This window comes from Platichthys flesus, chromosome 6, assembly GCF_949316205.1.
Source record: "Platichthys flesus chromosome 6, fPlaFle2.1, whole genome shotgun sequence".
Classification (NCBI taxonomy): domain Eukaryota; kingdom Metazoa; phylum Chordata; class Actinopteri; order Pleuronectiformes; family Pleuronectidae; genus Platichthys; species Platichthys flesus.
Window position 1 is genome coordinate 2998760 of NC_084950.1, and position 26793 is coordinate 3025552.

The 26793-nt window shown below is 45.0% G+C and overlaps 2 protein-coding genes across 2 annotated transcripts in view; both read left to right on the plus strand.

The window, feature by feature from the left end:
* jph3b (junctophilin 3b) overlaps positions 1-18696 on the plus strand; it is a 32131-nt gene extending 13435 nt beyond the window's left edge. Inside the window, exons 3-6 of the mRNA XM_062390816.1 lie at positions 957-1322; positions 8452-8576; positions 9472-10466; positions 15818-18696. Of these exons, the coding sequence (XP_062246800.1) occupies positions 957-1322; positions 8452-8576; positions 9472-10466; positions 15818-15898 (1567 nt within the window). The 3' untranslated portion in view covers positions 15899-18696. The remainder of the gene's footprint in view (positions 1-956; positions 1323-8451; positions 8577-9471; positions 10467-15817) is intronic.
* Positions 18697-21005: 2309 nt separating this feature from the next.
* zcchc14 (zinc finger, CCHC domain containing 14) overlaps positions 21006-26793 on the plus strand; it is an 18482-nt gene continuing 12694 nt past the window's right edge. Inside the window, exons 1-2 of the mRNA XM_062390278.1 lie at positions 21006-22235; positions 23979-24203. Coding sequence (XP_062246262.1) covers positions 21735-22235; positions 23979-24203 — 726 coding nt within the window. The 5' untranslated portion in view covers positions 21006-21734. The remainder of the gene's footprint in view (positions 22236-23978; positions 24204-26793) is intronic.

The window sequence follows — 26793 nt, forward strand, 5'->3', positions numbered from 1 at the left end:
CAGATGAACGACTCTAGTCCACAACGATGCACAGCGTCAACTCGTGGTTTCGTAAGTCGACTAGTGGAGAAGAGAAAAACCCTAGAAGGTAGAAAGTGTAGTGAGAGGACAAGAAGAGAAGATGTACTATGAAAAGACCAGTGTCCCTCATGTGGACGTCATAGATCCAAAACCAGCTGCAGTTCACATTATCTGTCCAATCAGGTTGGACACAGCAGATCCGACCCCCGGTGGGGACCTCCTGCAAACCACAGCTGATCTGAATCGAATGTGGTCGATCGGTCGTGGACCAGAGGAAGTGTTTGGATTGAGGTGTTTTATTTTTAAAGGGACCAATTACTGGACAGCGAGCGTCAGCGGCTCTAAACCGGTTTGTTGGCAAAGTGGCTCATCAGGTCCGATTAGTGACGGGCGAGGTTGATTGTTATTCTGCTGCCGGAAACAGATCCGTGTGTGTGATGTAACCCAGTTAATCAATCATTGACCATTTCACCACAGTTGATATGGTTCCTTGGGGTCTTGGTGAAATGCTTGTAACATATTTTTGTCAAAATACCACAAGGATCATTTAAAACAGAACCTTTATACCCTGTCTGAAACAGCCCTCCTCAGATTGACCTGTTTTGAGCCGGTGAGATGATGATGGGGGGTTGTCCAAGGCCATGTAGCGAGACTCCCTACATGGGCATGGTGTGACTATGACGTTTATTTCGGTCGTAATCACATTCGACGCACTCTAGAGTATCGTTACTGACCTAGAGGAACCACAACAAATCACAGGAGTTGTTTTTTTCCAGAGTTTTGGGACGTGTCAGAAACCCAAAGTAACGTGTAGAAGTACTACAAGGTGGTATTTTCATAATATGTCCCCTTTAAAAACCTGTTTATATTCAAAAACAGATATTGATCGCTGCCTTCATACACAATCAAACTAACGTGTTCATTGTCCTTCCCAGTCTCGGAGACGCAGACGCAGAGCTGGCGGTGGCGGACGACGACGTGGACGCGACAGCGACGGAGACGTACAGCGGCGAGTGGAAGAACGACAAGCGCACGGGCTTCGGGTCGAGCCGGCGCTCCGACGGGCTGCAGTACGAGGGCGAGTGGCTCAGCAACAAGCGCCACGGCTACGGCTGCACCACGTTCCCCGACGGGACCAAAGAGGAAGGGAAGTACAAGCAGAACGTCCTGGTCAGCGGGAAGAGGAAGAACCTGATCCCCCTGAGGGCCAGTAAGATCCGGGAGAAGGTGGACCGCGCCGTGGAGGGAGCGCAGAAGGCCGCCGACATCTCCCGGCAGAAGTCTGAAATCGCCCTGTCAAGGTAGTTTGGTGGTTTGTGTTGTGTTGTTCCTTCATAAAATTCTAAATCTTAAAAAACGAAAGTTCGTCCAACAGTTTTGGTTCTTCCTGCATTTATGTCTACGCCCCCGGGCTGTGATGTCATTTGTATCTTTGCACCTTTCAGGTTTTAAGAATGTTTGAGTCGTTCTCAGTCGACTGAGATGAAACATCAAAAGGATTCTATATCACTTTAGTTTGACAAAATCCCCCATTACGCGTATTTGGATCTGTAGAGGAGGGATCAGGAGTCGATACACATACTTGACCAATCACGTGTCAGTCTCAGCTGTCAATCATTATGTTTCACCCCCATTTTTAAAGCATCAAATAATCAATGAAAACCAAACTTGCCAGAAACAAACATGTTGTGATAAGAACAATTCAAAATGACAGAAACCTTCTGTGAGAAACTTTACTTTTTCAGTTTGTCAATGTCCCATCCACTAACATGACAGAGGCAGAGATCACGAGAGGGAGGAGCAGTGCGAGCGGAGCAGTGGGCGGAGCCAGACGGGGGGGGGGGGGCTGCTCGGCTGAATGGGAATGAGTCTGTTCTCATTATCACTCTGCTCAGCCGACTAACACGAGGAGCACAGCTGGGGTCGGGATGTTGATGGACGTGCCCCGACCTTTTCTCTTTCTCTTTCTATTACAGTAGAAAGAAATGATTGGATTAAAGGAGCAGTTCTGTGTTTTCAGCTCAGGACTCACAGCTGAAGTCAATGAGCTGTCCTGGGACCTGTTGTCGTGAACACACGTTGATACTCTTGTCATGTGAGGACCCACCAGATCTGGGCTTCTGACCCAGTTTGGTCCCAGTCATTGTTGTTTAAAGGAAGATGGTTATAAATACTGTTCATTTATAGGCTGATACTCTGTGAACACTCTGGATTACAACGCAGAGATAAATCCAGAGATAGAAACTGAGCAGGGCAGTTTGTTTGAGTTCCTGTTCCACAGTTAAACTGTAATATTTATATGTTTGATTTGCCTCATGAAGCCAATTCTGAAAAGAAATATACGGAAAGTCATAATAAATGTTTGTCTCAGTCATCGTGGCTGCATGTCATTTAAGCAGTATTTCCTTGATGCCACACAAACACCCTTAAAAGTCTGAAACCCTAGAAAAGCAGTTTGTTGAGCTGAACCTTGGGTTCTCAGACCACGTTGGACCACGTAGTCCTTCTGCAGGACCTGGACCCTATCATCCCAACGTACAGTCCAGAAAGGGCTTCCAGATTCTGAAGAACTTATCACTTCCATATCATATACTTAAAAAATGTTATGCTCCTCTAGTGGATCTGTTCCACTTAACTATTGAAAGATGCAGTAGTTTTGGATTCTGCTCAGATGGTTCTTTTAAAGCTGATCTGAACTTTGTGCAACAATAAGTTAAATCCACCAAGTCAGGAAGCAGATACTCTAACGTCACTGAACTCCAGGAAGAGGTTTGCAAGTGTTGTGTAACGTTGTGTCACTATGATGGAAAAGACAGACGTGAGCAACAACTGGCCTCAGATCCTGGGTTAGTGTCACTGAGTTAGCAGTGAGGTTATGTTCACTATCTGATTAACGGTTAACCTTGGAACCGATCAATGTTGTGGCGCTCTGACATCATGGTCAATAGCTGTAACTTATACACAGGATACTGTATGTGTCTACTGTGCACGTGTGGACGGGAGGTTTGCATGTGTCCAGGGGCCAGAGACAGAACTGGTGCGAGAATGAGGAAAAGAAGAGAGACGACGGAGGAACTGGGTGTAAATTGGGAGTAAGAGAGAATAAGAAAGTGAGAAAGAGCGAGACATACATACAGAGAGAGAGAGAGAGAGAGAGAGAGAGAGAGAGAGAGAGAGAGAGAGAGATTTCCGCATTATGCCAACAATGCTGGCAGGTGGCCTGAAAGAGCGCGGAGGCAAAAACACAAACAGACACACACACTCCACCTTACATGCTTACAGGCTTACATGTGTACGATGTCGATGCAGCTGCTGAACATGCCTGTGTTCGTAGCGGGTGCATGCAAGAGGACACATGAGCTGAATCAGTGCAGAGCCAATCCTATTAGTCCTATTAGTGTTCTGCTGAGGGCGGTGACCACACGGGGCTGCAGCTGCTCACCTCACTCGTCCACACGCCCGATAAGTCCCGGACCAGAACAAGAAAGTGATCGAGACAGGCAGACGAGAGCCACAGGGCCGTAAGGAGCGGCTACGGGGGCCTTCATATGTTATGGTGCTCAACTTGTAGAATCCTACATGTTAAGGGTTGTGTTAGTTGTGATTTGTACGTTTTGAAGCCAGTGTAAAAGCCTTATAGAGCAACAATGAGCAGGTAACACACAGGAGCATTTCGAAGGACTTTGGGGGCCCCAGGCCAAAGGGACACAGGAGGCCCCTTCAAGAGAGACGCCGCTGTGGACACCAGTTCTGAGCCGATCTGGTTTGCCAACCTTGTTGCAAAGCTCCTGTACAAACAGAAACACAGAGACGCCGGGTTCAGCTCCTATCGCCACAAACTCTCTTGACATCCTCGTCTTTTTCACCAGGAGAATTTTGTCTTTTTCTGTTGCGTGTCAGAAGTGGCATCATAATAATGCCCCCCCACTCGCTTGCTGTGAATCCAGCTGGGCTTCTCCAGACGTTCTCCCGACTTCAGGGGGCCGGGCATGGAGAAAGTCCTCTGATAATCCGGAGGCTCTCCCTCTGACATTTGCCTTCACACGTGCACCCCCTCTGGAGAGAGTGCAGAGAATCAGCTCAGTTCATGTCTGGAAGCAGCTTTCTTGAATTTTCCAGCTTTTCTCATGTTCCTAATCTTGACCGAACCCCATCTTAGACATTTTAGGAGCAAGGTGGCTACGGCTAACAGGGTAAAACACTTTGGTTGAGGCACTTCCCCACATAGAGTTCCTGTTTGTGTGCTGAGCTACACGTATCACATCTAATTGTGGATGTGAACAACGTCTCATTGAAAACCTCAAACCCACTGAAGGATCTGGCAGGGTCAAGACATTATAAATAAATAATTAAAGACAGTCTGACGGGTGTAAACTTTGTAAAACATTTAGCTGAGGAGCATCATGGTTGGATATTTAGAGGACAAGCAGCTCCTGCAGGGGGGGGGGGGCTTGTTTTATTTTTGGGGAGGGACAGAGTGTCCTTGTTTAAAGTAGGGTGCCACTTTATGCGTAAAGGAGATCTCAACACTGAAAGTACTTGAATGCACTTAAAATACTTTCTATCAAACAGAAGTACAATATGAATATTCTCATATATCTACTCCCAAAAGCTTCTGGTTACTGTACCATGTATCTCCTAAGACACTATCATACATTAGACGATGTATAATATTTTCCATTATCCCACGAGAACCAGCAGTAATCTACATTTAGAATTATTCCAAGTTAAGAATTGACACTAGATTTTAAAACCTAAGTTTATTCTGATAAGCTCTTTGTTACAGCTCCAGCTTTGATCTCCACCACACGCCTGAAACATGTCAGGTTAACGTCAGATTTTATTAATACGATTTGAAACAAAGTGGTGCTGTGGTGAATATTTGCCAAGACCAGTTACCAGTTACAGCCGGGCCTGGAAACCAGCTCACCTCAGATTCTCCTCCGCACTCATACAAATGTCTAACCCAGATTTAGACGGCAGCAGATCCCAGGACAGGACAGCCCCCCCCCCCCCCCCCCTCCCTCCATCTCTCTCTTCCTGTGTGCGAGTCCCAGAGCAGAACAGCAGGGTATTTCCTTGTGGAACACCAGGAGAAGCCCTGAGAGGTGAAACTCACTCGCAGGATAATTATGGCTGCAGATATATTTTCTGTTGGATCTAAATGAAAAGCCCCGGTGGCAAACTGGTTCAGCGATGATGCAGCTCTTTCATTAACTCCCTCGTCTGTGCGTTTCTAAAACTGTCGCTGACTGTTCAAGCAGATTCTTAGTGATGAGGCGGTGGACTGTGAGAGATGGACGACACATCTTCACTTCCTGTGACATCTTGGGTCATTTAAAGAGCTTTAAGCTGCAGTTTATGTCTGAAAGCTGCTTTATAAATAACAGTTATCTTTATTTTATTATTATTAAAGGATATGTCAGTGTTTGGCTCCATTGCTGCTTCGTATATCTGTGCTCTCGTCCCTAAAGTTTTTACCATCCACGCAGTCAGACCTTATAGTCCCAGCTGCATACCTGCAATACAGTGTGTGTGTGTGTGTGTTAGTGTGGGTGTGTGTCTGTGTTTGTGTGTGTGTGTGTGTGTGTGTGTGTGTGTGTGTGCGTGTGTGTGTGTGTGTGTGCGTGTGTGTGTGTGTGTGTGTGTGTGTGTGTGTGTGTGTGTTAGTGTGTGTGTGTGAGACCTGATCAATGTTGTCCCATATGCTGAGGTCACTGTCTTGGCTACCTGTGATAACTTAGTAGCGCTGACTCACTCTGTGGTTTGTGGACGGAGACATTCACTGTTTCATCAGCAAGCCATCAAACACGCAACACACACACACACACACACACACACACACACACACACACACACACACACACACTATTAGCATTGATGCAAACCTGAAAGCTCTGTTGGTTTTCAGGTATGAATCCTCGTCATCATCAACAGCTGGTTCCGAGCGACGTGACGGAGGAGCTCAGACTTTAGCTTGAGTCCTGGAGTAACCCCCCCCCCCCACCCCCGTCTCTCACCTCACCTCATTCTGTGCGGTCGTCTTTCATCCTCTGTTTGTTTTTGATCTCTTTTTTTGTCCTTTCCACCAACGTGTCCACCATCACAATCTCACTTCTACCAGCAGTGATTATTAAACAGTTTGTGTCTTTATTAGCTTTTACACATTATTTGTTCTCTGATCAAATATCGTAAACAAATAAATCAGAAAACCACGATGCAGATTCTTCTTCTTTCGACTGAATACGACGCGATCACAGGAACAACATGAAGCTCTGTTTTATTCCACTGGTTAAAAAATGTCCCGTCAATCCTCGGCCTCCCTGTCGTGAAGATGACGATGCTGCTGGTGCCCCCCCCCCCCGGCTTTAATGGAGGCTGTCAGCCTTTTGGGCAGCGCTGTAATTACGCTGTCTCACAATTAATCTGGTAATGATTCATTGATGGTGAATACGTAACACCTTTTAACTCCATCTTCTTTCTTCCCTTTCACTCTCTCCTGCTGCCTCTCTCCATTACAAGGCTCACCCTCGGCACCTCTCCTTTGCCACATGCCCCCTTCTCCCCCCACCCCCCCCCCATCCCCGTCTCTTCTTGCCCTCCGTCCGTGAGCTCTCTCTCCTTTCTCTTTTGGACAGGATGTTGTGTTGTGTAATCAAGCGTCCTCTGAACAGGCAGCTCCTTTCTCTCCTGGCAGTTTGATTGATCCAGAAACAGGTTGTTCCCCAGGCCGAGGGGAGCTGGGCAGCAAGTTGTGAATGGAGAGACGATGGAGGACGAGAAGGAGAGAGAGAGTGTTTTGTGACGTTTAGCCTTTGAAAATATGGTATTTCTTAAAAAAAAAAAAAAAAAAAAGCATCTATATGTGATGGTGTCATGTGAAAAGGAGAGCATGACTCCCTCCCCCCTCCTCACACCTCGACTCCCCCACCAACGCCAGGCGTGCACTCACACACACGCTGGTGTTGAGAACACTGTGGGCCTGGCACATCGGCGCTGGCAGAGGGTGCAGAGAGGGGCAAAGAGAAACACAGAGGCAGAGAGGGAAAGAGAAATCAATAGCCATCGACATGCAACACTGCATCAAGACTGTTACTGTCCAGTGAGAGCAGATCAGGATGGAGGGAGGAGGAGGAGGAGGAGGAGGAGGAGGAGGCGGAGGAGGAGAGGGATGCAGGGTTTGGAGAGGCCATTGTGTACGAGTCGAGAGCCCTCGGAAAGACAGAGACACAGAGACGGTGGTTGTCATTGAAGGAAAAGATGTGTTTGATACAAGCAGAGAGAAAGAGAGAGGGCTGAGGCAGATGAAACGGGGATTGTGATGAAGAAGGAGGGAGCAATTAGAGAGAGGCCGAGAGGAACACGAGCGGGAATACAAGAAAGAGAGAGAGATTTGAGGCGGAGGCTGTCAAGGAGCAGTTGGACAAAGGGCATGTAAGACATCCTTGAGACAGACAGACAGAGAGAGACAGACAGACAGAAAGACAGACAGACAGACAGACAGACAGACAGACAGACAGACAGACGGAAAGACGGAAAGACGGAAAGACAGCGAGACAGAGAAACTTGGTCAAATTAGTTGTATTAAGACATTAGTTCCAGGAAAATGTTTGGACAATGGACAAGTTCCTCTCGTTGAGGTTTTCAATCATCTATTGTTGAATCCAACAGATGATTTCCTGCTGTATTCTCACATGGGCTCATCCTGGCTTCATGAGAAGATGAACTTAGTGCAGCTGCTCATTACCTCACGTCCACTAGTCAAGATGTTCAGTGTATTGGACACTGATGGTCACATCGTGTTTTCTAATGGGCCTCAACCAGGTCGACAGAAGCTTCTTTGACTAATGTTTAGTTTTCACACTGAGCTGAACTTTCAAAGTATCGTCACCCAAACACAACAAACCAGTATAAGTTAATGGAGGTGAGCTGGTGAGTGTCCTATGTGTATTAAACCTGGGTTCACCCACCAATCCCAGCTCTGTCAGTGGGGACCTGAACACACCGAGGTGCACTGTTGTAGTTTTATTGTTCAAAAGGTAATTTCCTCTGGAGTTTTTCATCCACAGCACTTTTGGAAAATGGTTCTGTTCCTCCTCATCTCCACTGTACTTTGTTCTTAAAACAATTTGTCACCATGATTTACTGTCAAGTTACTGCAAAACTCGTCCCACCAAGAAAATGCCAGATGTTTGTGCAACAAAAGAATAATGAAAAAAACAAACAGCTGTTGTTTAAACCTTTGCTGTCTGAGCTGAAGTCACATGATCGCTTAAACTGCAGAAATCATCTAAACTCCTGCTGCAAGGCCCCTGGAACTGGACTCTGAAGGGAGTTTAACATGTGCACAATATCGTACACATTTCATGTTGTGAAATGTGTGTATTTGCTCTGTTTATTGAACTAGTTCTGTTGTGTCCTCTGTGTCAGGACGGCCCACGCGCAGGGGAAAGCAGAGGCAGCGATGGGAGCGGCTCAGAAAGCCCAGGACGAGAGTCGCATGGCCAGGGTCACCGCCAAGCAGTTCTCCCCTTCCTTCCAGCACCCAGGAAACGGTGAGCACACACACACACACACACATGGGCAGACATACACACAACACGTGTGCCTACGCATGTATGAGCAAATAAACGTGTGTATGTGTGTGGGGGGGTTGTTGATAAAGGTCAGTGCCAACCACCCACCAGTTTTGTGTCTCTGTCTTTGTCAGTCACATTCGTACAGCACTGCAGGTATCCAACCCACAAGAACATGCACCATGACACGCACACACATACAAACACACACACACACACACACATACACACACACACACTCTCTACATACACAATGCTGCCTCTTTGAAAGATCGTTGGGTGTTATAGCAGTATCTCTCTTCATTTTCTTTGCTGATGACATTCTGTTGTATTGAGTTGTTTAAAACTGATGAGATCATATCACTGTCCGATTCAAATTAGTGTTTGGCTTCTCATTGTGTTCTAACAAGAAATTCACAGAGATCACACATCACCGCAGTTCTATCCTCTTCACACAATTCAATTCTGAATCCTTTTAAAAGATACAGGTCCTAACTCTTAAAGCCTTACAGGGTCCAACACACTCGGACCTTTTCCTCCCTTATGCGGTCAACCGGCTCTTAGAAGCAAAATGTCTGCTGCTCCTCAAACCTGCAATAAAACCAGAGGATGGTGCCTTTCGAGCTGTGGCCCCCACTTTATAGAACACTCGCCCCTTTAATGCTGCAATCCCTCGACTCCTGTGACGTCTTTATGAACCTTATTGTCTGAGTCTGCTACATTTTATTGATTGCTTTTTACTGGCTTTCCCTTTGTGTCTGCATTGTGTTGGTGTTTGCACTGATACCTGTTGTGCTATCCTGTCTTTTCAAGCAAGTTATCAGCGCTTCACAGCTTCATCTCCTCCCTGTTGTCTTTGTGATGTGTCTCGCAGGTATGGAGGTGCAGCGTCCCAAACGTCAAGTGTCCAGTGAGGTGGAGGGCGAGGGGTTGTCGAGTAGCGCCGGCACGGCCGATAGCCCAGATCTTTACGTGAAGAGCGCAGCCTCTGACGACCCCTCCAATGACGCAGCCACCCCTGACCTCAGTCCACCGTCCTCCTCGCCTCCTCACACTCCGCCTCCCCCTGCCCGGCCGACCCAGCGCACCAAGAGCGCCCGCTTCCTACGGCAGGGCGCTGTGGACCATGCAGACAAGGCCAAGGAGGCAGCAGAGAGGAGTGAGAAGGCTGGGGCTGGAGGGAAGACAGAGATCCAGGTGATGATGGAGGGAGGTAGTGCAGGAGGTGAGGGCAGCGGAGGAGGAGTAGGGAAGGGGGAGTACCCGCGGGCCAACAGCTGGACTGAGGACAAGAGGAGAGGGGTGCTGTCAAAAGGAGGAGCTGTGGTCAGTGGACGTGGAGCGAGTCGGACCAACGGACACAAACACAGCTCCTCCAATCACAAGTCACGGGAGCACGGCTCATCCAATCACAGACAGGCCAGAGGGGACCGGTGGACGGAGTCGTCCTCGTCGGCCTCCTGGACGTCAGGGCACAGGGGCGTGCACAGCAGGGGGGGGCGGCTGCTGGAGCAGGACGAGGAGAAAATTAGTAACTACGAGATGGAGATGAAGCCTTTACAGCCCAGGGACTCCACTACCCACAAGCCCCATGGGCACGGGGAGGAGAGGCCCGGGCACGCTCACGGCGAGGGGCGCTCGCACACGGTGCAGCGACAGAGACACAAGAACCGTGACGGGAGGGAGGGGAGGGAAGGACGAGAGGGGAAGGAGGGAGGGAAAGACTCATCGCACAAGCTGGACAGACCGGGGGAGAAGATGGATCCTCGGCCTCTGCGCCGGGACCTCACCCTCTCCCCCCCTCTGAAGTCCTCACCCATCTCACTGGGGCAGCAGGACCAAAGCCTCATGCTGAGCAAAGGCAACTCGGTAAGACTCACACTGCACCACAACACCTCCATTAAGTTATTTTATACATTCACATTGCAGAAAATCCTGATGAACGATGTTAAAGGCTGTTACCGACAGGCTCCGAGATGAATCCAGACCACAAAACATTTGATTCAGAGCAAAAGAAAATTGCAAACATAAAAAAAGATTAAAATTACAAGACTGCATACATTATTATTTAAAAATTGGAGGAACTACGCATCCCATAATCCTTTGCCAATGATCTTGCTCTGTTTCGGGCGGGGCCTTAGTCAAACAGATTTGTTAGAAATTGTTAGAGAGAATAAAAACTCAGCGGTCAAATTCAACATCAGTGCTACAACACGTGCAGGTAATAAACGCAATGGCCTTTATTAATAATGCATCCTTGATTGCAATTCAAGCAAAACGAGTGGAAACACAGGCTGGTTCCCTCAGAAGCAGCGAGGATCCAAGAGTCTGGAACAGAACCGGATCAGGAACCGGATGTAATTTGCTGGAAAAGAGACGAAAGAGTAAAGTAGAATAAAAATGACTTTAAATCCCCATGAAGCTATTACACTGGCGATCATCTTTCCCAACCCCCATCCCTTTACATGTTAGTTAATAATTAACATGAAATCATTGATTCTAGCATCTTCAAATTTGATCAGCTGGAACCTCTGCATGGCTGTTGGGCCGACATGTGTCGCCGGACGGCAGCTGTATGGTGCATTTGTCATATCTGTCATGTCACAGCCACACATTGATTTGACTAAAAGGATTAGTTGCCCACTGTCATGAGGATACATCCCATCCCCAGTGACATAACACAATGTTATTCCACATATTAAGATAATCCTGGTTGGGAGAGGCGCAGCGTTTAACCTTGTGAAATAAAGAAAGATCTTTTTTGTGCCGGGGGCGAGCAGCGGCAGGATTACACTGTTATAATGTAGTGTTTGGGCTACGTCTTGGTATGGGCTGGTGGAGGGACACGACCACAGTAATCCTGGATGAAAATACAACCGCAGCATTAGCTAATGAAACCAACAGGAAAGTGAAAACCACCCATTGAACATATATGCTACAGACGTATATATTTGTTTATTTAGAAGGATTCCCATTAGCTCTACCCTAAGACAGAGCTACTTTTAGTGGGGTCCACATACATACAGATATCAAACATTTAAAACATACGTTACATTATAAATATATGTTACATTATAGATATCAAATGTTAATATACATAAAAATAGTGATCATATAATATTACAGATATCAAAAATAAATTTAGTGGTTATGCAATATTACCTTTGTCATGATATAAAACACTGATATATACAATTCAAACTGCAAACCATGTAAGAGAATACTACTCCTTTATGTACAGTACCTCACCATCTAGTGTTACAAGTATATATATATATTGAGCACATTCTAAACACACACAAACACACGTACATGCTCAATTTAGTATGTGTAGACGGCTAAATATAGCTCATCACAACTTGTTCCTGTTCATATAAATGTGCTTGAAACAATGTGATGACTCTGAGTTAAGTTGGTTATCTAAGACACACACACACACACACACACACACACACACACACACAGACACACACAGACCTCAGCGGTCCTCTGTGCACCTTAGTAACAGCAGATTGGCAAACTAGCCCCTTCCTCACAGACGGCCCCCTATTGGTTAACCAGCGCTCTGTTGCTAGGGAACAGCTTATGCCTGGCTTCAACAGCGGCCAATCGGTGGGCGTCTGTCAGTGACAAGGAGGTGAGGGTGAGTGGAGGTGGGGTGCTTGTGTGTGTGCGTGTGTGTATGTGTGAGTTTGTGTGTGTGTGTGTGTTTGTAGCTGCAGAGGAGCAAGTGAGATTTGTGTAAGACAGGTTCACAGCATACACAGATACTGTCACACTTAGATAAATATACACAGGGAGCGCAACGGAAACCATGAGAACACGGGTGCAGTCACACACAGACACACACACACGCACGCACAGACACACACACACACACACAGGTCTTCCTAAATCAATCAATCTGATGAACTCTATTTATACTGGGCGTGCCGTGCAGGATTGCCCATGCTAAAGAAACAATAAAAAAAATATGCCTACTCTGTGACAGTATCCTGTGCAGCATGACACCTCTGTACCGAAATAGCACCGCACCTCTGAGTCGACTCAAAGACATCAACTAGTCGTCATCACGGAACACAGAGATGTTCGTAATTACAGCGAGGTGTGTCCCGAGACGACAGAACCTTCCCTGGCCCGCGGTAACATCACTTAACACGATGTCAGGGAGATCTAAGAATTGATATTACATTTAAATATGAATCGTGGCTTTGCAGGTAAACCAGTGACTTTAAGATACACACATCTTAAAGATTACAAGAGGAGATGTCAACACATTGTGCAGCTGGAGGAGCAGAGGCACTGGAACCTGTTTCTCCAGTGTCTTTAGGACGTGGATGTAGTTGCTTTTTAAGAAGTAGTGCAGTGCCGGTTTGGAAATGGAGGTTTTCTTGGCCTGTGGAGATTCAGGTTGCAGATTTCTATCTGATACTGTTAAAGTGACCTAAGCAGCAAGAAAAGACCTGCGGCACAAGTTTAAAACTAAATCCCTTTAATGACCGATCATGAAACAACTTAAAGGACGGTGCAATGTAAATGAATGGATTTGCAGGAATACATCTTTACATCATGTTTGACATGTATTTAATTACCAGGTCAATGAGTTACTTCAAACCAAAGAGAAGAATCTGAAAATGTACATCTTTCACTGAGACGCCACAATAGAAAATATTACAGTGAAGAGCTCTATTGTGATGAAAGCGCTCAAAGATGCTTGTGACTGTTTCAGAGATATGTTTGACACTTTTGCAGCATTTTCTAATATGATGGTAACATGTTTTACTAGAGCATCAGAATTTAGAATAGGATAGATGTGATCTTTACGAAGTTAGTGCCATAAAAAGGGTAAAAATGACGAGTACACTTAGCTAGTTTACCAGTTGGGACACAAAGTATTTAGTCCAGTAGTTTAAGGATTATTCTACATCTCACTGTTTTCATCCGGTGCCAATGTTCATTACCAAGCCAGAAAGAAGTGTGCTCTTAATGCGAGGCAAAGTTTAAACTACCTCCCTGATAATTTGACTTTAAAAGGTGCTGTAAAGGTAAAAACCTGGCATCCTCAGAAGAAAGTGCTTTAAAAACGGAGCTAATGGTGGAATCTGACACCCGACGAGCAGTCACACATTCACTGGGTTCATATTTAACCTGATCTTTGCTTCTCCCTCAGGATTTATTCACCAGGAGGATTAAGAATAAATCAGTTCTGTTGTAGAAAAGTAAATAACATTCAGTGTTTTTATTGTCAAGTCTGAAATCACTCAGTCACACTGGAGGGCTGAAGAAACACAGTAATTGTAGAGAATTTCCGAGCGCTATATGAGTCACTGCAGCGTGAAATTGATTGATGTAATAATACATTACTATAGAACACGGATATAAATAAATGTAAGGAGGCAATAATGTGATTAAATCCATCAACATTAAACTCCCACACCTTCATTTGTTTCCCCCCAAAACGAATGAGGTAAGGTAGCGTGAGTAGGAGGCAGCCAATCATTTCATTTGGTCGTGTTTATTACCTGCAAGGGCCACAGACGTTGGCTTTTTTAGTTTTTCAGATTATTTTATTTATTGATGGCTTGCACAGGAAGAGGATTTCAACAAACAATAACAAATCACCAACATCCAACAGCTAAGAACACATATCCGTCCTCTGACTCTGGGCAAGAAGGAAAGAAGGATCCATCATCAAGATCTGAGAGTTTCCAAATTATTGAATCACTCAAAATACTTACTGTGAATGATTGTGTTAGTTGCACAAATTAAATAATTAGATTGAAAAAAAAATCTAATTATTCAGTATTCAACCAATCACTTGAGACCACAGGAAATGTTTTATGAATATTTCTATGCCAGTAAAACAGCGTGTGCGGCTATATAAATTATAAATCATAAATTTCTCTTACTGTATGGATTGAGGAACAGCAGACGATCAGAGGATATTATCCACCTGTGGTCCGGTAATCACTGTGACACAGATCTGAGATAAGCCTTCACCAGGTTCATCAGCAGAAACCTCGTTAGCAGCGGCTCTGGACACGTTCAGTTACAACAATGTTGCACTAATGCAGCTAAACATCAGTGTGTTATTTTACTGATGATTCATCCTCCCACTGCAGCTCCCGTTCAAATTATTTTAGATTTAGACGTAATTAAAAACTATTTCCTCTCAATCGACGCTAATACCAGTAAAACAAGATTCTACAGGGGGTTGAAAAAAAAAGAGCTGCATCAATGTGAATGTAAGTGAATATACTGGATTCATATATTCACCTGGAGTGGACAGGTGGTCAGAACGACTGGCCTTCACCCACACGACCCAGCTCGTCACCCAGCATCTGCTGAAGTGTCACTGAGCAAGACACTGACTCAGGACCAGCTGCAGGCTGCTGCTCTGCAGCTGAGCCTGACCTCTGACCTCACTGTCAGAGAAGGTGGGATTCCCTGTGGGATCGACTCAGGATTGAATCTTTATTTTATATTATTATTATTAATCATAAGATGCTAATTTCTCCTTCAAAACAGAACTGCGTACATATGACGTCATTGCTGCTCGGTAATTTTTCCAAGTACTTCTTTTATTGGATGAGCCTTAATAACAAGTAACACAATGAAGAACTTCAAAAAAAAATTCTCTGATGGACCAGATTTTTATTTTCATTATGTAATTCATAATTATGTACTGCATTTATTCAAACATTGTATCAGATTGTTGTTGGGTTAGGGTTAGGTCATTTACATTTGAAGGTGCAGTAAAAAAAGACTGAATAGAAGGTTTGTTCTTTTTCAAACTTTGGGGTAAATGTCTACTTCAGCTCTGATTGTATATATGAGATTAGTCATGTGACCACTTTAAAGCTGCAGTGAATGTAAATAGTTAAAACTGCCACCAGCGTCACCACAGAACAAACAGGCAGGTTGACTTTCTCTTCAGTTCATCTTACTGCTCTGTTTATCCTATTTGTTAAGTTGATTCAAATGATTTGGCTGTTTCATTCTTCGTTGAGTATAAAGGGTTGTGTGTGTATATTTGTGTGTGTGTGTGTGTGTGTGTGTGTGTGTGTGTGTGTGTGTGTGTGTGTGTGTGTGTGTGTGTGTGTGTGTGTGTGTGTGTGTGTGTGTGTGTGTGTGTGTGTGTGTGTGTGTGTGTGTGTGTGTGTGTGTGTGTTCTTATTATTGACATGCTCCCGTTGTCTCTCTCTCTCTCTCCCACGCAGGCCTACAGCTCTTTCCTGGTAGTCATGGTGATTCTGCTCAACATCGGAGTGGCTATTTTGTTTATTCACTTTTTTATTTAAAGACAGCGTTGCTTTCAGAGTCGGCCTATCTATGCTACAACAACTATAAATTCATGTGAGTGTCATGTTGAGTCTGCCGCCCCTCCGTGCTCCTGGGGAGAGGACTGCAACCCGACTGGAGCTCGACCAGAACCGAGGAGGTCCGGCTGCAAGGAAGTGGATGAACGAGGGATGAACCGGCCCAGAGGGAGACAAAAGAGTCCAGGAAATGGACTTGAGTGAGCTTCAGTAGTTCACCTATAGACTCAAGTGAGCCGAAGCGGTTTGATTCCCCGGCCACTGAGACGTCTGCTTCCACCGTCTGCAGACAGGACTGACCAGACAGACTTTTTCATCTTCAAATCATAGTTTTCAACAGATTTGTAACTTCTACATTTATTTATTAACATTTTATCTCATGTACAATATGTTGATGGATATATTTATTTTGTAACCCTCCACCCCTCTTTATATATCTCCTGCCTTTTGGTTCCTCCACCTGCCCAGGTGCCTGCCCAGGTGTTGTTACTGATGGTTCAACGTCTGTGTGTGTGTGTATGTGTGAGTGTGTGTGTGTGTGTGTGTGTTGCTTGAGCTGCCAAGTGTGTGCTGCCTGGATACATGGTAGGTTGATGGCTCCCTGTCCACCCACGCACAACACGTACTCGTACTTCCAGCTTTGAGAGGACATTTGTTGGCATCACATATTCCCTGGCCCCTCACTCTAACCTCACAACTGAATGCCAAGCCTCAACCGTTACGCTGTGTTCACACCAAATGAGATTGTGTTGCGTTACTCGCCCAAGTTTCGCCCCAGGTTCATTTGTGTTCACGCCCACTACTCCTGTTAGCAACATGTAAGTAAACAACAACCAATATTCGCCCGTTCTCCTCCAGAAAAGAGAAGAGGAGGACAACTGACTGAACTGACAACAGTTGCTGTGATGTACAAGCCAGCGTCAGTGTGTGTGCGTCCACAAGTCCAACAAGAGACACACACAGCTCGAGGAATTTCACCCTCTCCTCTAGGAGTAAGTGCGCTTCACGTTTGATGTGAATGCACCCTGATCTAAACCTATTTCTCACCCAGGCCAAGAACTTTGAATTTGTGAGGCCCGGCCAAAATGTCCTCACTGGTCCAAAGTGTCCTCACTTTGTAGGGTCTAATAGCATGGTCCTCACATAGATAGAAGTACAAGTACACACACACACACCTTGCACCCACCCAGTCCCTCTCAGCCACTGGTCCTCGCTCTTCACCTTGTGTAAGGAGTAAGAAAGAATGTGTGTGTCTGATTTTGTGTGTGTGTGTGTGTGTGCGTGTGTATACATGTACTAATGTGTGCATCTCTGCATTCTGTATATATACAGCATAACAGCTTTGTGAATGGATTTTTTGTACAGATAGCGAATGAGTTGCACCTGTAACAACCTTCATTGTATTTCATTGTATCAACCCTCATCGGTGTGTGTGCATGTGTGTGCGTGTGTGTGTGTGTGTGTGTGTGTGGTCTCCAAGTGGCTGAGCGGCCTTTCACGCTGTTCATGAACTTTGCGAGAGCATCTCATGAAGACACAGTCACTGCTCATCCACATCCAGCCAACTAGCATCAGCTGACAGCTGTGCTCTCTCGGTCTCTCCCTCCCACTCTCTCCCACTCTCTCCCACCTCCACACATACACACACAGACACACACACACTCACACACACACAGACCGCTCAGAGATGGAGCTTCCTCTGAGTCGGTGGTAGTTCACTGATGACCGTCCTTGGCAGAGACCTGCGCCCACTTCACCACCAGCAGAAGCATTTACACAAAATTCTCCCTTCAGTGAAGAGTGAGTAACACAAACACGGCTTAAAAGAAAAAATGTTTTTGATAACTCACGTCTCCTACTGCTTCTCTCAAAACATAACCTGAAGACATCATCTTTTATACTATACTTGCATGATGTCGGATGAAACTCACTTGTCGCCACCTGCCTTGCTTTTGTAGTGCCAATTGATAAAACTGCAACAATGCATGCGTGTGTACTTTAATATCTTATTTGTGCGTTGAATCTGAGAATCCAAACCCTTCAGGAGCACACGCGACACATTACGTTTTGATCGGAGCAGTAACAGGAGATTCAAAACACTCTGAACTTTTGGAGATAATATCAAATGAAATGCTGTGAGTCTGCAGGAGATGATGTGGGCGGCAGGAGCCAGGACGGAGGTCGGGATCTACTGCCTCCACTCCTCAGCTTCTCCACCACCTGTCCAACACCATCAGTGAAAAGAAAACCACCTCTAACACCTTTAACAACTGGCAGACCAACCTCTGTTGTGTGTGTGCACATGGATGCTCTAGGAAGTGTGTGAACATGTGTGTGTATCTCCCTTGGTATCAACTTACAGGGGGCAGGGAGAGAACCACTGTTGTTTTACGTTCTGTCCGACAGCGTTTCTCAAAGTCTGGATCGGAACTCAAACCCAGCGGCGGGTTCAGTTCTGATGCTTCACCTCATTATTACGACCGATCCGTAACGTGCCTGCATCGTGAGAGGCCGAACAATAACACGTTGATTTATCGGTTTGGGTCCCAGACAGAAACAGGTTTAAGAAGCTCTTCTGTACGACATCAGCCTGGTGACAAAGCCCTGCGCACCCCCCCCCCCCCCCTTAGTCTGCAGCATGCTACAGCATGCCAATCTCTCTCTCTATAGTTTCACTCTCCTCTTTCTTTCTTTCTTTCTTTCTTTATGTTTCTGGGAATTACTCTGTTTTGTTTTTGAGATGTGTGGAGAAAATAATGAAAGTGTTGGAAAGAAAACGACTTGTGGCTCTTGTGTTTATTTTTTATCTCTGGTTGTGTGTTTGTGGTCCAGTTATAATCGACATTGTGGGGACCTGAGTCAATCACACTGTGGGGACTCGTCTTCCTTTTGAGGACAACACGTCCACATGAGGTAAATCATTGGGCTAAGGTGAAGATGTGTTTTTAAGGTTAGGGTAAGGTTAAGGTAAGTAGTAAGTATGGTTAAGGTCAGAGTAATTCTTCAGGAAATCTATGTAACGTCCTCTGAAGTCATGGAGTTGTGTGTGTGCGTGTGTGTTTGCTAGTGAGTGTGTGTGTGTGTGATGCAGAGAGGGCGTGGTGCCACCCTGGTGGAGAGGCAGGGATGTGGTTGCCATGGCAACATTAAGTGAATTTTCCTGTTTCCTCAATTGTCTGCACGACGTAGTTGGGAGGGGGCGGAGTTTACCTCTGGAGACCAACGTTGTCAATGAACTGATGAGATGATGGGGGGGGGGGGGGGGTGCAGAAACACACACACACACAGATGTGGATTATTTTTAGAGAGTGACGTGGTCGTCACCTGTGTGCAGACTCGCTCACACAGGTTCATGTGGAGGATTCAACAACTCACGTGCTGCTGCAACAACTTCTTCATTCAACGATTGTGACATGATCTTATGACGCCATCCTCTGGTCACAGATATGAACTACACTACATGACAATCAGGGGTTGCACAATACGTCCAAAGATATCACAATAAACACATTCATATATTCGATATATGTTGTTGTGTTAAGTCGGTTAAACAACGAATCTATTTATGTAAATTAAGTGGCTACAATTATGATAAAGTATTAGTGTTTGAGTTTAATTAGCTTATTTTTTAATATGTTTATTTATACCAAACACATGCACAGACATGCACTACACACTCATGCAATGGTAGGTAAATTTAACCTCTGCATTTGACCCATCTGTGTGCAGGACACACAGAGCAGTGAGCGACTATGTACGGGGCTGGGGGAGCAGATGTTGGGGGAGTAAGGTGCCTTGCTCAGGGGCACTAGACAGGGTAGGGAGACTCTTGGATTTTTGGACAGATCAATCCAGGTTCGTCTTTTGTTGTCTCTCCATGGAGTCGAACCCGCGACGAACCAGAGACCTTCTCTGCCCATAGTCACTCACTAGACCACCGCCTCTCCCTTCAACTTAAACTAGGGCTGAACGATATGACCAAAATTATATCATTATAAAAATATTCATATCAGTCGATATTGATAATTATCATACTGCATGTCACATTATTATTTCTGTTAAGTTATTTATTTTCTACTGAAAAACTTGCACTTGATAAAGAGCAAAACATTTTACAAATCTGAGGATGATCAATGTGTTCAAAGCTCCTCACCGTGTTTGCTCAATGCATTATTCATTATATCAATATGTTTATATATTGAATTGTTGTTATATTCCAGTTTATGACAATCACAGTATATTGAGATAATTATTGATATTGTTACATTGCCCAGCACAAATATATATCTGATAACTGATGAGCTCTTTCTAACTCTAAATACCATCGTCAACTGTGTTGTTGAAAATGAAAAAAGATAGTTGCACTTATATATATTGCACTTTGTAGTTTGGCCTTTTTGAAGCTAATGTTGTTACATGATTATTATTGTTCTGGATTTGTAACCTCATGGTCGAATGTAAATCACTTGATAAAAGCTAAAAACGTAATGTAATGTTATTACTGTGTAGGGTAATTGCTGCTGCCATGTAAAACATTAAGAATGTTTCATGTGAATCACAGGCCTGAATATCATGAAGTTACACAACCACATCTTTTCATGACAGAAAAAAACAGAAGCTTTAAACAAATTACTATATGATAACATCTTTTCACTACACTTAAAACTATAAAACAATATTACTAAAAATATAAGACACTTACAATGATTTAGAAAGCGGAAGGTACACAAAAACAAATAACTGTGAATAGGAAATACACCATAATCACACATTTCTATAGTCTTAATACCCTTTATGAACACTTTAAATGTGTATTTGTATTGCTCTACACACTAATTATCACAGAGTGTTTTTAATTCTTCCAGTATCTGAGTGTAAAAACTCTGATCCACGTGTATCTGGCGCTTTAAAGCTCCAGTAACTAAAACTGAGAAATGTATGAGCGCATGAGAGAAAGATGTGGAAAAGCAGGGCGGTGTTTATCCCTTTGGGCCAATCACGAGAGAGGGATTGAAGACAGACGGGGCTCGCAGCCAATCAGAGCAGAGATCTCAGTTTTTTTCCCCCTTGCAGCCTGAGTTGGGATAATGTTAAACACAGCTGTTTTTTTTAATCTACTTCAGGATTCATGGAAACAACATCTGAGTTTTGAGCCGAGCTGATCGGTGAGGTTGTGGATCCGCAGCGGGGGCTGGTGAGCTCGTGTCTGGGTCATGTTGTGAAAATGTCTCCTCCAGCAGCAGCAGCCCTGTTTTTAAACTTTAACCCCGGAGGCTCTGACGCACAGGCGGAGGAGACCTGGTGGCGGCTCCGCTCACAAACTTCAGGGGGAGCATGAGGAGCAGCTCCGCGGGAGGAGTTCGTTTTGTGGAGGGGCTGCTCCGACCTGAACACCCCGAGAGTCTCCTTGAATGAGGCGGCGTGTTCTCACCTCCTCCACCTCCTCCTCCACCTCCACCAGGCTGCAGGAAGAGGCTCCGAGGTCCCACCGGCGGAGGGGGACTCGGCGGAGCGACTCCAGACTTCCGCGCTGGAAGTAGGACAGTGGAGCGGACAGGCCCGCAGCTCGGGCCGCCTGCAGGGACGCGACCCGCTGCTCCTCCAGCGGGGGGAACAACCAGTGAGGAGCTCCAGCCTCCTTCCGTGACTCCAGACAAAGTTGAGAAAAGAAGCCCAGAGTTTATGGCCACTTGAGTGCGCAATTACGCACGCCTACGTAGCCTGCACACGCGCTCCCTTTGTTGTGGAGCGGACTCTCAGCTGAAAGTGACATTCTGCCTCCAGCTGTGGTTGATCCAGCTGTTGTCCAGGTGGGTGTATGAGGATGGTGGAGAGCCGCAGCTGTGTCCAGAGGGAGGGGGTGTACCGCTGGTTCTCCTCCCTCACCTCAGCCCAGAGAGCCGAGTTCCTGTGCGGGCTGCTGGACCTCTGCGTGCCCATCGAGCTGCGCTTCCTCGGCTCCTGCCTGGAGGACCTGGCCCGCAAGGACTACCACTCGCTCCGGGACGCGGAGATCCGGGCCAACAACCCCGCGGACCTGTCGGGCCTCACCAACATCACCGACGAGGTGGTGCGCAGCAAACTGCTCGTGTCCCTCGCCCTGCTCGGCTCGGACAACCGGGAGGCGGCGGGGGTCCTGTACCGGACCCTGACCCACACGGACACGGTGATTAATAACTATGGGCTGGCGCTGAACGACGGGAGGACGGAGGAGCAGTTTCTGCTTCTGTTCACCATGGCCTCCAACCACCCGGCCTTCAGCTTCCACCAGAAGCAGGTGCTGAGGCAGCAGCTCAGCCAGATCCAGGACATCCTGCAGGTGAGAGGGCCTGATGCTCAGCAGAGGGGTCACATCAGGGGTCACATCAGGGGTCACAGGCTTTGACACTTGTTCTTGAAGTGGACAAATCTTCCTGTTTCAGGTCCTTTAAAGCAGAAGTGCTCTGTTCATTCCCCAGATAGAACAGATTCCAGGGACCTTGGAATTTCCCTTATTGGAATAATTTAACATATTTAACAAGATTGTACTTGTACTTAGTTATGTGAAAGATCAACTCAAGATAAATGTCTCAGAAGATATAAGACAAAAACATTTTATATATCAAGCCAACACAGAATACCCATAAATTATGATAAGTTTCATGGAAACTTTCCTGGACCCTCAGGCAGTGTCACACGGACCCCTGGACGTCCATGGACCTGCAGAACCGCTGCTTCTAAGAAATCATTTAATTATAATTACTAGGTGACAAATTTACATATTAAATCATAGATGTAGCTTCTTTACACCGCACAGATATAGACAAATAATACAAAATGATAATGATAACTTTACTTATAAATGAAGTTACAAAGTGTCTCAATATGAAGACAAATAAAGAGAATAATAAAGGACTTCAACGACAATAAGGAAGTGAATACAAAATCAAAGAAAGCTAATGATATAATACATCCTTTAAAAGTAAAAGTAATGTGATGGATAATATGAGGAGTTTATTTCTACAGGAGAGTCAAAATTCAGATGCTCTGATACAGAACTTGTGTTTAACAACGATCCATATGAACTTAAATGTTCCTATTATCCTTAAAAGTCACTTTACATGTACAGTATGTGGAAACCGGCTGTTTACAAGTACGTTTTTCATCATCGCAGCAGGTGAAACACAAACCTGCACAGGAAACTTGTTACAAATGAGTTTCACGATCACACGTTACACCAAAATTACAGGTGCGATCAGTCAATGACAGAGTGGGTGTTAACACAACAGACCTCAGTCATGTGTTACTGAACCAAGTCAATTACACGTTTGTGGGAGAAAACTGAGGCCGAGGAGCAGCTGAGGTCAGATTCAGATCATGTTGTGGTTATTGGGCTTAACAAAAAGACAGAAGGATTTATGGAAACTTTAAAAATATAAATAATAATAATATAAATTGAAACTTTATTTTTATTGCGCCTTTAAAAACTTGTGCAAGGCTCTTCACTACATAAAATATGAGATAGCAAATCATAGAAAGCCAAATCATGAAATAAAACAAATGAGATAAGATAAAAAAAACGTTAAAACAATAAAATAAACATTAAAACTATAAATATTAAAAAATAATCCACTATTTATGCAGCAGCTGTAACTTCAAGGCTCTCAAAGTTTCACGTGTCACGTTTATTACAAACATATGATCAATATAACACGTAGAATAATTGATAAGAGTTTAGCTGCTAATAGAGAAACTCACACGCACACGTTGAAGGTTTCTGCAGAAACGCTGCTCATTCACTTTGAATGTGGTGACGTCTTGTGTTTCTGAACTACAGTGAGGTTGTGTAGCTTTAAGTAGAAGTCAAGACAAGTTCATATTTTTCAGTGGCAATGCAGAACTCAGCCAATCAAATTACGTTCCTGCAAATCAGGTCCTGTCTCACATCAGACATCAGGATGAGTCTGGAGCGAGGAGGCAGCTGATGAACCGGGTCCGTGTTCATCTTGGTTTGGAGTTTATTTCAAACATCTTGACCAGGCGGCCATGTTTTTAGTCTTACTTCACCTGTTGGTTGTTGCAGGTGAGCAGTGGAGGTTCAGCAGAGGCTCCAGCAGTGGCGCCTGTCGGGGAACGAGCGGCTGCTGGTCATCACCATCAGCCACTTCACCACTACCCCCCTCCCAGCACGTCCCTGCCTCTGGCCTCGCTGGCCCCCGCGGTGCGCTCCCTGCCTGACGCCAGCGCCACCTACCTGCCGCCGCCTGCCTGCCGACCCGGCCTCATGCACTGCACCTGCGGGAACAGGGTAGGAAGCAACGCAACCAGAAATGTGTTCAGGTGCATCAGCTGTCGAGGAAGCTTCGGGTTCATTATCATCCACGGTGGTTTTTATCCTATTTGATTTGAGGAGTTTGAGTTGAACTGGCTTAAAGGCCACGGATGTCATCTTTCAGTGTGAAGGTAAACAAGGGAGAAACTGCCATAGAAAGTTTTGTGCGCGAGAATTTTTATAAATGTCACGCAGAATAATTTGAAACTAAATGCAGATATGAAACATTTATTAGATATGAAGCACATTTATTTTCAGCCTTGTCTACAATTAAAACACAAAATAAAAAAATCAGATCATGAAGCAAAAGTTGCGTCATTAAGATGTAGATTGTTGAATAACCCTTATATCATCATGTGGAAGCTTAATAGATCATAAAATATTGCCGGAGCGAAATGGATTTTTGGGGATGATACCAATAATTATATTAGTGATTAAAAGCTAAATACATAGAAGTTAAAATTAGAAAATAAACTTATGTTTTCATATTGGCAGCACGAACCTGTCACAATACGTCTACTACTCATAATCATATATAGACAATAAACAGATTACAATACACAATATACAAGGCTCATATATACAAGTAAAACACAACACTGTATAAAGTGCAGGATTAACAAACAAACCCAGATGTGTGTTCTTTGCTTCCATTTCTTAGATGGTTTGTTATTTGTACCAAATATCTTGACCTTTGACCACAGTACCGACTCATCCTACACTAGTTTGAACCATTTGTCTTTTTTTGCTGACAACTCAAAACCTTATCTTTGGATTTGGCCTTTACACAACACCAACAGAGGTGAAACAGAAACTAACTTCAGAGGAGGCCGAGACGGAAGCTGAAGTCAGATCCCTCCGTCTGGACGTGTTGTGATAGGAGCCGGAGAGACGAGGGGATTTCCCAGTGATGCAGGGAAATGACTGGTCCATTAACCTCCTGTTACAGTAACATCTGGATTCATCCTGCACACGAGTTTGAAAGAAGGATTATGAATCAGCTCCGGGGGAAATCTGGAAGAGAAATAAACTATTTATCAAAGAGAGACGCACAAAGTTAAAGAAACAAAACAAGGCCTATTTGGTTCCTGTCTCCCACACAGACGTAGACACACACACAGACACACAAAGACACACACACTTGAGTGCTCACACAGACGCAGGCCAGCACACTGTTTAAACATGTGTGTGCAGTGAAGGGAAAGTACCCGGCTCAGAGAGGAGCGTTTGTATTTAGTGTTTTGTTGCCCTTGGCTCCTGCTTAGTGCAGGTCAGCACATTTCTCTGTGCTGAAATCAACCCTCTGTGGTGTGTGTGTGTGTGTGTGTGTGCGTATGCGTGTGCGTGTGTGTGTGTGTGTGTGTCTCCAGTGAATCCCCAGGAAGTTATATATGCTCATACTCTCACTCTCACTGACTCTCTCTCCTTCCCTTGGCGCTCTGAAGGGAATGACGGGGTTTCACTGTAAACCAGACGAGTCACATACTGTACGTTATCTGCAGCAGAGCAGCTTGTAGCCAGGACTCCTGTCACCTTCCATATATATATATATATATATAGATTTCAACTAATTTGAAGAAGCATTAAAAACCTCACTTAAAGCAAATCAATATTTTGATATTCTCATTAAAGGCAGAGATTTTGAAGCATATTTGTTATATGTCTTGAACTCATCTTTACAGAACCTGAGATGTTTGGAAACAATGACATGAACTCTCATGTCCCCTGGCTGATTGGGTCTTTTCGGTCCAGTTGTAACCTTCGCTGATTCGTCAGGCTCCTGTCACATGACCGGTCAGGGCCCACATCCTGAGTGCATTGAATAGAGCAGGCCTCCTGTTGTGAGGATGTTTGCGTTAAATCTGCTTTGAAAATATCTTTCTGTACCATCTCAGAATTAATTTCTTTACACTATTGATTCACTATTTCTTTTACCTACTTCTCATACTATTTCAAACTCTACTTTCCAAAACACAGCTTTCTATTTGTGCAATATTTCCCTCTGAGCTATACTAGAGTAGATTTATAAAGACCCATAAATACTCATTAAGCTCCAGATCCCTCCAAACTGTATTTGAGTGCCGGGTTACTTTCACCACAGCCCATAAGACAAATTTTAGTGCTGCTCCGCAAAGCTGCAGCCTACGCTTCCCTCCAGGATCTGATCTTATTTTAACACAAAGCAGCTGGAAGCCGAGTCAGTCCAGAGGGAGAAGCCCTGGTTCCCTCCAGTGAGATCGAGCAACAAACGATCGGTGGCGTGAACGACACACACAATGCACTGGCCACATCTGCAGGGCCTGTGCAGACCTGCATAATCACCCTATTATCTGAGGGCTTTATGTACATCCATTAAAAAACAATGCCAGTGTCAGAATCAACAGCAGAGCTGGGCTGATGTCTGAGGAGCTGCTGTTGGCACACACACTGGGTTTTATTGTTTTCAGCTGTTTTTACCGGGGTGTAACTGAAAGCGACGTTCAGGGAGGTTCACATGTCCCAATATCTGGAATTTATTGTTTACTTTCTCTCTCGTGATTCTTTTCCCACTGATTCGGGATCTTGT